The 16454-nt window shown below is 39.7% G+C and overlaps 2 protein-coding genes and 1 pseudogene across 2 annotated transcripts; 2 read left to right on the forward strand and 1 right to left on the reverse strand.

Annotated features, from left to right (window-relative positions):
* The first annotated feature begins 586 nt into the window (after nucleotides 1-586).
* LOC122016541 (dnaJ protein ERDJ3B-like) lies at nucleotides 587-5551 on the forward strand. Its single transcript, XM_042573874.1, has 10 exons — nucleotides 587-769; nucleotides 872-1020; nucleotides 1144-1270; nucleotides 3320-3434; nucleotides 3676-3792; nucleotides 3924-4010; nucleotides 4661-4720; nucleotides 4800-4877; nucleotides 4989-5060; nucleotides 5135-5551. Exons 1-10 carry the CDS (start codon nucleotides 696-698, stop codon nucleotides 5291-5293), a joined length of 1038 nt encoding a protein of 345 aa, XP_042429808.1. The 5' UTR covers nucleotides 587-695; the 3' UTR covers nucleotides 5294-5551.
* Nucleotides 5552-8875: 3324 nt separating this feature from the next.
* LOC122017655 (myb-related protein Zm38-like) lies at nucleotides 8876-11058 on the reverse strand. The gene is made up of 2 exons (XM_042575321.1): nucleotides 9509-11058; nucleotides 8876-9427 (listed from the first exon to the last, which is right to left on the reverse strand). Exons 1-2 carry the CDS (start codon nucleotides 9769-9771, stop codon nucleotides 9004-9006), a joined length of 687 nt encoding a protein of 228 aa, XP_042431255.1. The 5' UTR covers nucleotides 9772-11058; the 3' UTR covers nucleotides 8876-9003.
* An 800-nt stretch (nucleotides 11059-11858) lies between these two features.
* On the forward strand, nucleotides 11859-13226 carry LOC122013858 (annotated as a pseudogene).
* The last annotated feature ends 3228 nt before the right edge of the window (nucleotides 13227-16454 follow it).

Raw genomic sequence — 16454 nt, forward strand, 5'->3', positions numbered from 1 at the left:
CAAGAATTTGATTGCTTAGAGAATTAGAACTAACTTATGTATTTTTACGACTACATAAAATTAAAAAAAATGGATTTCAAGACTCAACCAGTAACATTCCAAACCTTAGGACAAGTTACAAGATCATAAATCGATTAAGATGAATTTTGTGACTTGTGGTGGTTGACTAGATAGTCACTCAAGTCAACTATACTGACCTAATAAATTAGAAGTCAATTGATTTAAGAATTTATTAAAAAAAAACTATAACGAAAAAGGAGACACCTTTTTTAATTTTTACCTTAAATTTACAAGACGTTACACAATACTTATGAAAAGGTAAAAAATTATAATAGTAAAACTACTGGGGTGTTCCAGTAATATTTTAAAGTATAGGGTGATAATGGACTTTTCTCCTCAAATAACCAATGGAATAACGACTGGAAGGCTCCACGCCACGTGTCGGCTTACAATTGGGATCCATGGTTTCGGCTCCTCTTCTCATTGGCCCAATTTATTGGATCCACGTCCTCGAAGTCTCGTCTCGTTGACGCGCCACAGTTGATTCTATTTTTTATTTGCAAAATAGAAAAAGTTTTGAAAATATTTATTAAGTTTTTAATAAATAAGCAATTCGATCTTCCATCGTCGAGAGGCGAGCGGCAGCGGCCGGATCGGAGAACCCCCGGATCGATCCTCCCATCGCAAGGCTCCCCATGCCGACTCCGGCGAGAGGTCTCCTCCTTCTCCTTGCCTTGGTCCTCGCCCACGCTCTTTGCGCGCTCGGAGGGTACGGCTCGATCAGTTCCCTCATCGGTTTCCTTTTCGCTGCGTTTGAGATTTGAGCTTTGCATCTCGATCGATCGCTGAAAATTTGGGGTTCCATGTCCAGGAAGAATTATTACGACGTGTTGCAGGTGCCGAAGGGTGCTTCGGAGGAGCAGATCAAAAGGGCCTACAGGAAGCTCGCTTTGAAGTATCATCCGGACAAGAACCAGGGAAATGAAGAGGCCAACATGAAATTTGCGGAGATCAATAATGGTGGGTTGAGAGAACTTAGGATGAAGAAATGTGATATCTGTTTGCTTTATATTGGAGTTTAGTGCTTCAATTCTTGCGATCATTGGTCTGTTTTATTAAAAAAAAATGGTCTTTTGGTACCAGCTTATGAAGTGCTCTCTGATGATGAGAAAAGGAAAATCTATGATCGGTATGGTGAAGAGGGACTGAAACAGCATGCTGCTGGGGGTGGAAGAGGCCAAGGAATGAATATTCAAGACATTTTTAGCAGGTAAAATGATTATTTATTTTAATATTTTTTTTTTGTAATCTGGTGGGAGTTTGTATACCAAGAAGCATAGGTATTGCCCCTTTGCCGGAGATACTTTAACTGCTTCAATTTGATCAGTTTTGTTAGGCTCTGTACATAATCTACTGTGACAATTTATCTCATAGTTACCATTTTATTTCACCAATTAAAATTATATGCTCTTGCTGTCTTCCTATCGATGCTAGAATATTTTTAAAATGTAAGGATAATGAAATTTGTTTAGGAACATAGTGGATAATATGTAATGTGGCAGTGGCCAAAACAAACATCCAGACAAATATGGATGTTTCCTGTGAGAAGGTTTTATTTTAAAATGATAGATTTCTTTATAAGTTAAATGGCAGGAATCAATATGAATACCTTAAATTTGAAGGTATAATTTTAAAATGATAGATTTCTTTAGAACATGAATAAGACAGAAACATAAGATTCTACTGTGTAGCAATTTTGGGGAATCCCCAAAATTTTGTCACAACTATCTGCACTCATGTTAGCTGTTGTGTCATATTTAACTCGTTTCTAGACTTCATAACTTGCTATCATTCTCTATTCCAATCAGAGGGAAGAAAAATAGCAAATTCTTTTACTTGTTATTTCCTAATCTAATGCTCTAATGGGGGATCCCTTCCTAGTTATGTTCAAGGTCAAGAACAGCAACAACAGTGGAAGGCAACTTGCCAATACATTTTGTAAATTTCAGTTTAGCATCAAGATGTTCAATTTTACTCTGAGCTTTTATTACAAAATCATACTCAAGTGGTTTTACTGACCAAATAATATTATACAAAAATTAGTAGCCTCAGTCATCTGAGTAAAAAAATATTAATAAAAGACAAGGTTCTAAAATTCACTAGGCGCTAGTCGGGCGCTAGACTAGCGCCTAGCACTTAAACCGCTTAGGCGGGGACTAGGCGAGGCGTCGCTAGGCGGATTTCACGGTATCAACATAAATTACATAATCAATCGCATTCTATAACTCCAATACAATAACATCAAATTTAAAATGAGTTCAAAATTACACAACTAATAAAATATCACAAAATTATTCTACTTCTCCATAATTTTCAGCAACTTGTTCTTTATCGGACACAAACTCAATATCATCATTATGATCCTCCTCTTCTTCTTTCTTTGGAGGCAAAATCATCCTCGTGAAGTTCTCTCACTCTAGAGCTTTTTCGGGGTTGTCTAATGAAATGACGTTTTCAAAGGATGAGGCTTTGGCCAACCTTCGATTCAATCGCTTCTAAGTCTCTCAGTTAAGCAATTTTTTTTCAAATTGATTTCTCCAGCCTGTTAACTCTCTGATTTCTCATAAATGTGGACTTCTTCATTTGCTCTGATTTCTCCTGCTCTAATTACTCAGTACGATGAAGATGAAGTTTGATACTGATCGCTAGGGCAAGCCAACAAATCGATTTTCTTGTTGGACCAAAGTTTATGGCTTATAAAACTTAAGCCCAATACAAAAAAATGTATATTTCTATTTTTTTTAATGGGCTTTAAATTTAAAAGTCCAAACTAAAAAAATCATGAAAATCCTACACTATTTTCGCCGTGCCTAGACAATTCGATCGACTAGTTGGCGCCTAGGGCCGCCTAATCCCACCAAAGCCGCCTAGGCGGTCTACTAGCATGTTTTCAGTGCTGTTGACTGACGCCTAGAGCCTAGGCGGCGCCTAGACAAACGCCTAGGCTGTTTTTTAGAATAATGATAAAAGATTCATCAAACAACAAACATCTAGATGCAAAAGGGTTTAATCATGGTAAACTATTAGGATGCTTTTTCTTTATATATTGGTTTTAATTTTTCATGTTTTTGATGTGGCACACATAAAGATCCGCATTTTCTTTTGTTTTGATCTTATTTTTTCAAGTAATGTTTTTAGTAACTTCCGAATTACTTCACAGAAGCTGCTTATCTTTCTTTTTATATCATCTAAATCATTTGTTCAATGACTTAATAATGATGCAGTCTAATAAGCATTGTTTACACTGAGATTTCTTCAGCTTCTTTGGGGGTGGTCCAAGAGAAGAGGAGGAAGAGGCAATACCAAAAGGTGATGATGTTGTTGTTGAATTGGATGCCACTTTGGAAGATTTATACATGGGAGGCACACTAAAGGTAAGAAACCAGTTTATAGGTTTCTTGTGGTTTTCTGTTCTAGATTTTCTAGACCTTAGAGCCTTTGTTGCTGCAGTAAAGGGTATTGTATTTTTTTTCTCTCAAAGGCTAATCAATTAAAGAATAACCAGTTGTTCTTTGGCTTTACAGAATTATGTTTATCACATGTTTAAATTTGACATTAGTGAAGAAATTACTTGCACAATGCTTATCCTAATTTATTTTGTGATTTGGCGATAAGATTTGGAGAGAGAAGAATGTCATCAAGTCAGCTCCTGGAAAGAGGCGCTGTAACTGCAAGAATGAAGTCTATCATAAGCAAATTGCTCCAGGAATGTTCCAACAAATGACTGAGTTGGTAATGCTGGTGTCTATAAACTATCTTTTTCATTTTATTTGAACTATTTGAAATTAGCATCATTTTTTAATATATGCTTTTGTAGTTATGCTTTTTTTTATTGAAATTTCACAATGTTTTGAAATTTTCAGGTATGTGAAGAATGTCCCAATGTGAAATTTGTGCGAGAAGGCTATTTTTTGACAGTGGATATTGAGAAGGGAATGCAGGATGGTCAAGTAAATTACTAAACCTTATACTTCTTACCTGTCACTGCTAAATGGTTCAGTTAGCAAATGCCTCTTGTTCTCTTGAATGGACCAGTTCTTTGCAAATAGATAAAATTTTTTCTTCAGTTGATGCTTGCAGGATTGCTTGTTTTCAAGTTTACAAAAGTAGATTTGCTACTAAATATCTTATTGTCGATTGCAAATGTTGCTATGTTGTTACTATCATTACCAATTATAAGGATTCACCTTTATCCATCTTTAGTATGAATAAACTGATTGATGAGTTCAAATACAATAACAGTACAGGCACAGTATATTTAATCACACACTCTGGATGGCACAAGGGAACTCAGATCTCTCCCCTATTGAGATAATATGGTATTAGCTCTAGGCTCAACCTTTAGCTGATGTGGATCATCCATGACAATGAAAAACAAAATAGAATTTTCTAGTTTGTGAACTCTTGGAGATGAATTGACTATTTCCGTCCTATATCTATTTCTTCTCTTCCTTTTGTGTCTATATTACTAGACTATCCTTTATTAGTATTAATACTTATTTTAAATGGAAGAATGGGGGTGTGATTATGTCCTGAAGCTTCTTCCTTTGCCTTTTTTGTTCACCTTAAAATTGCCTAAAACAATATACTCATGTTATAGGAGGTGATGTTTTACGAGGATGGAGAACCCAAAATTGATGGTGAAGCTGGAGATTTGAAGGTATTTTTAGTCATTGCATCTTAAATGCCTTTGCTAGAACATATAACTTACGATTGGAAGCTGGCTTTCTGATGAACAGTTCAGGATTCGAACAGCACCTCACGATCGCTTCAAAAGAGAAGGAAATGACTTGCATATGACAGTGACTATCAAATTGGTATTTTTTTTTTCCTTCTCTAAATGGCTTTATATCATCTTTCTTTCTCGGAATTATTATTTGTGCGTGCCATTGCAAGCTATGCCTAATAGCTCTTGCCCGTTCTTCCAGCTTGAAGCTCTTGTTGGTTTCGAGAAAGCCATCCAACATCTTGATGGACATCCGGTTGAAATAGGTAGCAAGGTCAGTGAACACTCCACTCTTCTCCTAGCAGCATCTTCTCAGTTCCATTTACTTATCGAGAAAATGAACACCAGGGTATCACTAAGCCTAAAGAGATCAGAAAGTTCAAAGGGGAAGGAATGCCTCTCCACCTGAACACCAAGAAAGGAGATTTATACGTCACTTACGAAGTTCTATTCCCCAAGTCGCTAACCGAAGACCAGAAGACAAAGATCAAGGCAGCGCTTTCATAAAAACAAGACCTCTTCTATTGCACCACCACAGAGCTACCCCCTCCTGAAGTGCAAACACTCAAAAGAAAAAAAAAAAAAAAAAAAAAAGTAAGTCTACAAAGAACTGAAAGATTTGTTATCCTTCTTTTTCTAGCCATCAAAATTTTTCAGGCATGAGACTTAGGTTTAGAACATTGAATCAAACTGAGTCATAGCCTTTTATGTTCTCCAAATTATGTATGTTTTGAGAAATGTATTATCTAATACTTTATTTAGACATGCTCATGTAATCATCCTTTGTATTTGAAGTTTTTTAGACTAAAATTAAATTTTTAAGTTAAAGTTTGGATGAAAAGGTTGGTGATTATGTTAGGACACTTTCGAAGTTGGAGGGCGGGTGATTAGCTCCGTTCGCTTGGTTGATGAGTTATTGTAGTGGAAAGCACTCAAGCAAACGCTAACAAGATGAATTTACTTGGTATCCACCTCAAATAAGGTGACCAATCCAAGGATCCGGTCCTCTCTCACACATCCAATATGTAAACACTCCTCAGAAATACTCCGAAGGTGAAGAAATCTCATATAAACTCTCAATACAACAAAAAGAAAAGAGAAAGAAATACAAATGAAATCTTACAAGATTTATAACAATGAAACTCTAGCTTGCTCCTTTTTTATTTGGAAACATCTCTTGATGTTTGGAAATGCAGCAACACTTTGCTCAAGAACTTTCAAGAACCGACGGTGAGAATCAGAGAAGAAGACGTGAGAGGGGTGCTGAAATAGTGCACGCAAAAACCCTTTTATCAGGCTTATAAAGGCTAATTTTTAAGCATAATTAATTACCCTAATCGATTACGCCTTCCTAATTGATTAAGAAGCGTTTTGTTTGCGCGAGAAAGCCTCTTAAGCGATTGCCCTAAGCCTCTTAGGCACTTTGCTATGCACTCACGTAAAATTACCTTAATCGATTAGGGTAATCGATTACGGCCTGCTAAATCGCTTATCCTAAGCGATTCAACAATCGTACTCGAGTCCTAAGGTTCCTTACCTAGCATCCGGTCAACCTTAACCTGCTGAGACTTCATCAAGTGTTCGGTTAATCCTTTGATCCACTTGGACTTTTCTCCTTGTGCCAAGTGTCCGGTCAACCTCGACCCACTTGGACTTACCATCTCGTATTAAGTGTCTGGTCAGCTTTGCCCCACTTGGACTTCTAATCACCGGGTGTCCGGTCAACCGTTGACTCACCTGGATTTCAACTGTCTAGCTTCACTCACTAAGACTTCCTCACTACCTAGCTTCACTCACTAGGGCTTTTCACCTGCTTCACTCACCAAGACTTTTCATCATCTAACTTCACTTACTAGGATTTTTATCTGCATATTTTCATTTACTAGGACTTTTCACCTGATTTCACTCACTAGGATTTTCCAACTATCTGGCTTCACTCACTAAGACTTTCTATCACCTAGCTTCACTCACTAGGATTTTCATCTGCCTAGCTTCACTCACTAGGATTTTTCACCTGGTTTTACTCACCAGGATTTTCCAATTGCCTAGCTTCACTCACTAAGACTTTCCATCACCTAGCTTCACTCACCAGGACTTTCGTTCACCTAACTTCACTCACCAGGACTTTCCATCACCTAGCTTCACTCTTTAGGATTTTCACCTGGCTTCATTCACAAAGATTTTTCAACTGTCTGGCTTCACTTATCAGGACTTTCACACCAAGTGTCTGGTCAATATTGATCCACTTAAATTTTCTTCATTTGCCAACCTTTCCGTTAGTTTTGCCCTTGCCTAACCTCCAGTTAGGACTTCCCAATTAAGTATTTTTGGTCAACTTTGACCTACTTGACTCTTCTTCACATCGAATTGGTAAAATCTTGACCAGAGAAGAATTACACCAATAATCTCTCTAAACGAACAATTGCATCTACAATTTTCACATATTGTCAAACATCAAGACTCAAGTTTGAGCCAACTCAAGTTTAGTCAAACTAATCAATCTTGATATAAGAAAATTGCACCAACATATTACATTAAAACTAGACAATTAATGATAACATTTCTTTAAACTTATAAACATTATGAAGATTAAAATGTGCATTGCAATGTTAGGGAATTGCGACAACACCTTACAGAACAGTTAGTAATTAGTCTTTCAAATAATTTATCTCCACATTATGAACACGAGTGAAGTATATTAAAAGTATATTGTTTTGTTACATTTATTTCACAAAGATTGTGTCCAAAGTTTGGGCTGCAACGTGCTTCCCGTAGGAGATCGAGATGGCATTGATAGTTTGATGCATCTGCACGAGTGCTTGATCTTCATTGTAGCATAGTGAGTTATGACTCGTCTTTGTTTTTTCAAATGATTATCGCAAGTGGTCAAATTCAATCATCGGTTTAATGACTCGGAGGACTTTTCCGAGATAGACTAGGAATGTACGGAGCAAACTCGGAGAGTTTGGTGTCTTTGATGAGTAGGATTGGAAGTCATATTTTACTGACTTTGCTTCAACTAGTTAGTATTAAGTTTTACATTTCATCTTTTACTCGAAGAGAATTGCATTACAAAGTAGTTCAACTAGTTAAAACAATTTAGTTTTCGACTTTTAGGTTACGTGATACGGTTAGTTCGATGTCGATCTACTAAACCAATCAATCAATGCTTAGTGGTTGGCTCGGGGTCTCTTCAACCAATAGTTCTCTGTACCATTGTTGGGATCATTATTGTTAATAACTTCTCTCATGTATTATTAAGATTCATCTGTTACCCCTCTCATCCACATACCTAAATCCATTCAATGCATTTTGTTGTGCTGTGCCACTGACAAAAACCCTAACCTAAAAAAGAATCAGACTGATTCAACTAGTTAAACCAAGGATTCATTTGTTTCACATAAAATATTTTCTAGAGTTTGCGTTTAAGTGATCCCATTCTGGCTAACAGGATAAACTACAGAAGCTCTTTGTTGTTGCATCATAGTCCTGAAGATATGCATGAAGTTTTACGAGTCGAGTCTAGTCTATTGTAGGTAGTCTTATCTTATATTGTGTACGGTTATTTTAACGATTCAATCCCGTGATTGGTATGTCGGACAGCAATAACTTTATTATTGGCCAAGATTTCTCTTTAATTTGAGAGGAAGGATATTTTTAAAAAATATAAACATAGGCTGTCGTTTGGTAAAAAATAAATACGACGTGTGATTTAGAAATTCTTAAAATACTAAAATGCCTATCAAACTACAAAACTTAAATAAAATGTTTTCAAGCAAACAAGCCAGGCTTTCACATCGGAGCTCAGCATGATTCAGGACAATCAAGACCTCGCGGGTCATTCGAGTTGGTATGTGACGAGTGTTGCCACAATAAGATCGTAGAGTCGATCTTCGGGATAGCTTGGGAATAAATCCTCTATCCCCGTATTACACTCTGTCCGTCACATGCTCGCTCGGATGTTTTGATTTACCTCCCTCGTGATGGCTTTGAGTTAGATACGGCGAGAGCACTGGGGACGAGCATTTCACCTTTTACCACAATGATTCAGGACAATCAAGAACAGTGACTAATAAACTATTGCAAGAATTCATCACCAATAACTGAATTAATTTAATAAAAACTAGTAAATTCACATGATCCAACACTCCTCTAGAATGAGAGCCTCTGGTGGAGGTTTATCCATCTATATGATAGTTAAAGCTTACAGTGCATCGTCAGCTGAAGTAGAAGCCTTCAATTCTTCTTTGTTCTTGGTCTTCTTCCTCTTCCTTTGTGAGCATTCGATCACCTTCGAGCTGGCTGGGGAAGGGAGGCGCAATGCATAGCTCAAGGTTGAGGTCCGGCAACTTGGGCTTCCGCTGCCGCCGCCATGTCGGGGACTCATATTCCTCGCTGCTACTGCTGGTGGCGGCGGTGGTGGTGGGGGTGGGGGTGGTCTTGTCTTCCTTCTTGACTTCCGTTTGATTTGACATGAATCCGATCGCGGAAGGAGGCTTCTTTTCGGTCGAATCGGCGATCGGCCGGTGAGTCACCGGATCGACTCCCCTGCTAAGTAGCTTCCTCCTGATGTGAGTGTTCCAGTAGTTCTTGATCTCGTTATCGGTTCTCCCCGGCAGCCGCGCGGCGATCAGCGACCATCTGCGATCGAAATCGGATATTGGGGATTATTTTTCTCTGAAAAGATGGAATTTTTTTTCTAGGGCATCGCGTCGTGATTACTTGTTGCCGAGGAGAGCGTGGAGGTGGATAATGAGCTCGTCCTCGTCGTCGGTGAAGTTTCCGCGCTTGAGGTCTGGGCGGAGGTAGTTGATCCACCGGAGGCGGCAGCTCTTGCCGCAACGGAGGAGGCCGGCGGCCTTGGGCAGCGACCGCCAGCAGCCCTCGCCGTGGGCTCGGATGTAGGCGACTAGCCGGTCGTCCTCCTCCTTCGTCCACGCCCCCTTGTTCGTGTGCGCCTTCTCGCAGCACGGCGACCTCCCCATCGACTGATTGATTGATTACTCGCCGCCGATCTAATCCGCCGCTGCTCTGCGGCCGATCGCCCTCAATCCGCTTATAAAGAGAGAGGAGGGTGGCCGAGTTGATGAGTAAGGGATGAAGAAGGCCGAGAGGAAGGTAGGCGTCGCCTTCAAGAGCCACCATGGCGTCACCCTCTCGCTCCAAAAGGCACAGCGTCTCATCATTGGTCGCCATGACCGACCTCGAGGTTGGTAAATACGAACTGCCAATTGAACCCCGGCCCGATTTAGGATCAAAGATGCATCAGACCAACTCGGTCCGGTCTGATGCATCTACTATGGCTACTATGGCTTCCGACCGACAAGGTCACTGACAACGTTTTGCCCTTGTTTCAAAATTGGGTTGAGATCCTATCGACCAGACTAGTCTGCCCGTAGTTAAACAAACTAATGAACTCCCATTTGCGGTTCGACAAACCAACTCCATCTACCATGATTTTCGATCGAGAAGGTCACCTATAATCCTATGAACCAAGCTTAAATTTACGAAGAATCACTTAGCATCTCCCATCTATATCTTGTTTAGATTGGTTCTGTGTGAGTTTAATCGCACCTTTGATTTCGTAACCCACAAGAACAAGTTAATTAGCGACAAGGGTTGGGCATGGAAGAAGAGAGGAGGGTGAGAGGGGCTATCACAATATGAATTCGTCATGTGGAGCATAAGATTATGCATTATATGGCTCATATCGCTCTAGTTTGGTTTGGTGTACCCGAGCAATGATTGACTCTAATCCGCCATGGGGGGTCCCTTTGTATGTCCACCATTCATCTCGTTTAGCTATACTATTGAAATAAATTCGAAGGGGAATTTGTCTCCTCGATAATCCATTAGGGTAGGGCGAGCCGCGAACACTCTCTCGACATGCTTGCAAGGTGAGCTCGAAAGTTGTTTGTTCAATTTAACAAAGGTGGAATCTTCTTAGAAGGAAATAGGCAAAGTGAGGCATCTTGCAATGTAAAATGTCATGTCGTTTTACTTTATAAACATTAGCAACTCATTGTGCATGTGCCACACTCCGACCAACTATTGTGATTTCAGTACATTGGTGAGATTGTGTTTGTAGGGTACATGAACATGATCAAGACCAGGCCTTGTATGTCTCGGCATGTGGCAGTCGTATCGAATACCTTTTAACCTAGTTGAAGGAATAATCTTAAGGGAAGACAACATGGAAAAATTCCTTTACTTTTGGTCAGTACTAGTGTTGTTTTAAAGTGAATAAACAATTGATGGGTGGCTAACTTTAGAGGATATTTTTGGTTCGTGTCACTTTTGATTAGGTAGAGTTGTCTAAGATGCCAACCGCTAATTCCTCGATGATATATGAATCTAGTAGATGGAGGTGGTGGATAAAGCTACAAATTGAATGGTGTGGTTGCGGTTGTAGTGCTATGCGCTTTGGTTCACCTTCCACTTGTCTTGTTTCCTTTTCCGCATATTCTTTTTCGCGTGTATATTTTATGTTTGGTGCAAGAATCAAGTGGGAGTTGCGAGAAGGAAAAGGAGGTAGGTTTGTTTGGACATAAGTGTTTATGTTTATCCCTATTTCGTTAGGGATACGAGGGGAAAGGGGGAGGGTCTCTCTTACTCAAATTTGAAAAATTTATCTAGGAGATCGAGTCAAACGATCGATTGATTATGGTAAAACATAGCGATATATCTATATGATTGTAGTAAAACCTTATACAACATGTAGAATCCAAAGTCCTTGTCATTTCTTTTAGAGAAAAATCATGGCGCTCGCACACTAAATTCTACAAAGCTTTGATATTATTGAATATCTAAGGGTGCATTTTGATAAATTTATCAAATGATGGGTTGCATTTGAAATAAGCAACGGGAAAAAGACATTTAAGTAAATTACCCTCCTCTTTTATTTCGTATTTGTTTGTCAATCCGCAACGGCTACATTTCCAACGGTCGATTCTCCCACGCTTCCTTCCTCGCGGCTCCTCCTCGTCCTCCTTCCTCGTGATCTTCTTATTCTTCGATTCCTTCGGCCGCAGCACATTACGCTGCATAAGATTCGAAGAAGGAGGAGTTGATGATGCACGAGGCCTGGAATGCCAACGCCCTCACCTGCAACCGGTCGGCGTCGAAGTCCGCACCTTGCTCCCCCATCAAGCCCATTCCGGGACCAATCGCTCGCTCCGTTCCCTTCCATGTCGCCCACAAGGTCCCCGTCGGCGACACCCCCTACGTCAGCGCGAAACGGGTCCAGGTGATCCATTGCGCCTCCTCCCTTCTCGATCGATCGATCGGCAAGGTCCCTTTTTTTATTGCTGTCTGTTCGATGCACCTGGTGGATAAGGATCCGGATAGATCGCGCTTTTCTAGGCCGCCATCAACGCCGGCGACCGCGTTGACAGCGCTCTCAAGGACATGGCCATCGTGATGAAGCAACAAAACCGATCGGTCGCTCCGGCGGCTGTGATCCGACCAGGCGCAGGAGTCGTTGTACCACATACTGTTGGACTTGTACAAGGTCCGATTTTTATCCCAGGTCCTCATTGAATTGCTCGATTTCGATGCGAATTTGGATTGAATTGGAGTTTTTTCGGCAGAGGTGCGGGAGATTGGACGATTAAATCGCGCCCCTGATTCTCCTGAAGCACAGGCTTCAACTGATCCAGAAGGAGCTCGCCTTCAACAGAAGCGAACCAAGATGGCGCGATCGAAGGGGAGGAAGTTCTAGGTGACGCTGGAGCAGGAAGCCACCAGACTCATGGTGAGAGATCGCCGCCGCCATTGTTGGTTCGCCATGCACGGAAGAAGATGCTTGTCACGCACTTGAAGTGTTTGATGTATTGCCTGTGTGGCAAGGGAACTTGGGATGGGCGCTGATGCAGAAGAAGTACGCGGAGGCGGCCTACCGGCGCGCCATTCAGATCGGCGCCAATCGCAATAAGATGTGCAACCTCGGCATCTGCCTGACGAAGCAGGAGCGTATCGCGGAGGCCAAGGACACGCTGAAGCGCGCGCGACCGGTGGCGGCAGACGTGGACAGCCTGCGCAGCGTGGATGCGCACCTCAAGGCCTTCGAGAGAGAACAGGAGATGCTTCGGGATCTCGAATTGAAGCTCTAGTGCCGCACCGCCGGCGGCAGCGCCGATCAGAGTTGGCTCTTTGTTCGTCGGTTCCGCCTCTAGATATGGCAGCCCCAACCTTGCGTCGACTACCTGACAATGCCACCTCTTGCTCCATCTCCGGACGATAAACCTCCTCGCCGACGAGAACATCGATACCCTGAATGCATCAATAATAAAACTGAAGGATACATTTACAGTAGAATCAAGTTATCATCCATTTCTAAAATAATATTGAAATGGAAACAATTGCTAATAAAGAGCTAACCTAAATTATTACTTCTTATTTGTCACAAACACATCTTTAATAAAATATATCTCTTCCTTTATATACTCGATCGACCGGGGACTATCTATATTCGAGTGCGGACTATCGATCATAAATTTCATCCATCATTAACAATCCATTAATGTTAATGAACCGGATTATTAAATTTACATATTGAATCCACTTTTATTTAATCCAAACCTCTTTATATGTAATTAAGAATTAAATCACTTAATTGAGGTTTATTTTCTTTAATGATAGTTAGTTATGTGTTAATCAAAAGTAAGTTCACCTTGTGGAAATTAAAGCTCATCGATGTGGACTTAATTAGATTTAGTCCACCTATATGAATTTTTAATCCTATAATCTCCCAGACTATACTTGATTTCTTATACACCACAAAACCCCTTAGTTGAGTTCAATATACCAAACTTTATGGGTTAAATACCCCTTTAAACAATCTAGTCCATTAAATTAATTAGAATAGGACTAAAAAATTCATAGTTACTATAACTATAACAAGACCAAAAGTAATTATAGTACTAATATCATAAACGATATAGATCAAATGTGGATGTGTAGTACAAAAATGACACGAAATAGATCTATAAGTGTTCATTCTCAATAAGTCCTCTTTATGACCCAACCGGGTCTAAATCATATAAACCAAAACTTTATGCTAAACCGCAATGGTAAATAATGATTCAACTTATGACTTTAAATGAAATCTACATCATATTTACAATAACAAAAATGGAAAACCGCAATGATATCCATATGTCAGAGAAAGTTAAAATAATGCACACATATATAAAATCTACAGAATATATAATGAACTAAAATATATGTTCATGAATATATATAGCATCACACAAAATATAGATTCTTATATAATAGGTACATCAAAAAAAAGAACCCCTATATTCCAGCACATGCTGATGAAACACCTTAGGTGACAAGCTCTTGGTGAGTAAATCCGCTAATATGGAATTTATCCTTATATGCTCTATCATTATTAGACCATTTTGAATTCTTTTTTTAACCACTAAAAATTTTATTTCGATGTGTTTAAACTTCGACGAACTGCAGTTATTTTTGGAATACAATTCTACAGTTTTATTATCACAGTTGATCTTCAATGGCCTATCAACACCTCCAATGATCTATAAACCTGTGATAAGATTTTGCATCCATATCCCATGATTAGAAGCTTTATAGCAGGTTATAAATTGTACCTCCATAGTAGAAATGACTATAAGTGTCTATTGGATGATTTTCCATGACACAAACCCTCTTGTCATCATGAAGACATAGCCTGAGGTGGACCTCCTAGTATCCAAGTATCCAGCAAAATCGAACTCTAAATATCCAATGATCTTCAGATGACCTGATCTCTTATATGTGAGCATGTAATCCTTCATTCATTGCAAATACCCCATAGCCCTCTTTATAAATTTTCAATGCTCTGGTCCAGGGTTACTCAAATATCTGGCCAACATTCCCACAATGTACGCAAGATCCGGACGCCTACATACTTGAGCATACATCAAACTCCTTACTACAGATGCATAGGGAAATTACTGTATTTTCTTAATCTCAAGTTCATGACGTGGACATTATTGCTAGCTAAGTCTATCACCCTTTGCCACTGGAATGTCACCGAGAGCACAATTCTGCATGTCATACCATACGAACACCTTTTCTATGTAGACCTTTTGTGATAGTCCAAGTGTGTACCTTGAACAATCACGTGCAATCTGTCTGCTTAAGACAAAAGATACCTCACAAGATCCTTCATTTCAAATTCATCGGATAGAAATGACTTGGTTTCTAGTAGCAGACTCATATCATTATTTGCAAGTAATATATCATCCACATATAAAGACAAGTATAATAAACTTATTCCCACTGAACTTGATATATAAACATTGATCAACTGGATCCTTTTTGAAATCATATGAAGAAACTACTTGATCAAACTTTCAGTACCATTGACAAGATGCCTGCTTTAAATCATAAATGAACTTCCTTAGTTATATACTAGGTGTTTTGAATCTTTTGACTCAAAGTTCTCCAGTTATAACATGTATATATTTTCCTTAATATTTTTATTAAGAAACGCAGTCTCTACGCCCATTTGATGTAGCTCTAGGTCATAGTGAGCTACAAGTGTCATGATTACACTAAGGGAGTCTTTTGTCGAAACCAATAAAAAAGTCTCTTTGTAATCAATGTCCTCATTTTGAGTGAATCCCTTAACAACTAGATGTGCCTTATACTTTTAGACATTGTCATGTGAATTTTGTTTGGTTTTAAATATTCATTTACAACCAATAGGTTTTACACCTTCAGGCAATTCGACAAGTTCCTAACGTTATTGTCCACCATAGACTTCATCTTTTCCTTCATGACTTTGATCCATTTTTTTGGATGAGGGCATTGTTTGACTTCTTTGAAAGATGTGAGACATCTTCCAACCCAATGTCGAATTCAAACTCTTGGAGATATATATAATCATGAGATATCGTAGATCTCTTTTCTCTAATGGATCTCCTTAGTAATACTTGATCTTGAGGTGGTTGACAGTTGATACAGTGATGAAGAGGAGCCCTACCAAAGATAGGTCAAAGTAAGGAAAACCAGCTGATATGGAGGTCAAAGTCAAGGAAGGTAAAAGGACATTGTCCACAGATTAGGCAACATCGGTAGTTTGATTGAGTTATGGCCGGACGGGCGACACTCCCGAATGGACGAGCAGGGCCGAGCGAATAACATAAGGTTACTAGATAAACAGACACTACCTCCCACGACCACCATCCTTGCTGAGTGGGTGGCGTGTTTATTCGGGGAGGAGCCCTCCGATTATGGAAAAGCTAAGTGAAGGGAGATTGCTCCGTGCAACACAGCCGAGCGGGACGTGCCCCAGCCGAGCTACCACCGATCGACCTACAGTAGGACCCACTTACGTATCTCCTTGTATCCTTTTAGAGGTTTATGTCACTGATAACAGAGCATATTTTGTAGGAAAATAGTACGATAGAAGATTTCCAGCCTGTTACATTAGGGATTTGCATGCTTGCTTAAGAAAATGTATCAGGAATACTTTTGGACTTGCTTTTTCCTAAGATGCTTAGGAAAGCGTATGCCCGATTTAAGATGCATGTGTAGACACTACAGTGACACTATAAAAAGGAACTCCTATCTACAGGTGGAGGTATGTGCAATTTCGTTATCTCACACACTCTTTACTACAACATTCTAATCATTCTCCACTTCGTTGGAAACTGAC

The sequence above is a fragment of the Zingiber officinale genome, chromosome 8B, assembly GCF_018446385.1.
Source record: "Zingiber officinale cultivar Zhangliang chromosome 8B, Zo_v1.1, whole genome shotgun sequence".
Classification (NCBI taxonomy): domain Eukaryota; kingdom Viridiplantae; phylum Streptophyta; class Magnoliopsida; order Zingiberales; family Zingiberaceae; genus Zingiber; species Zingiber officinale.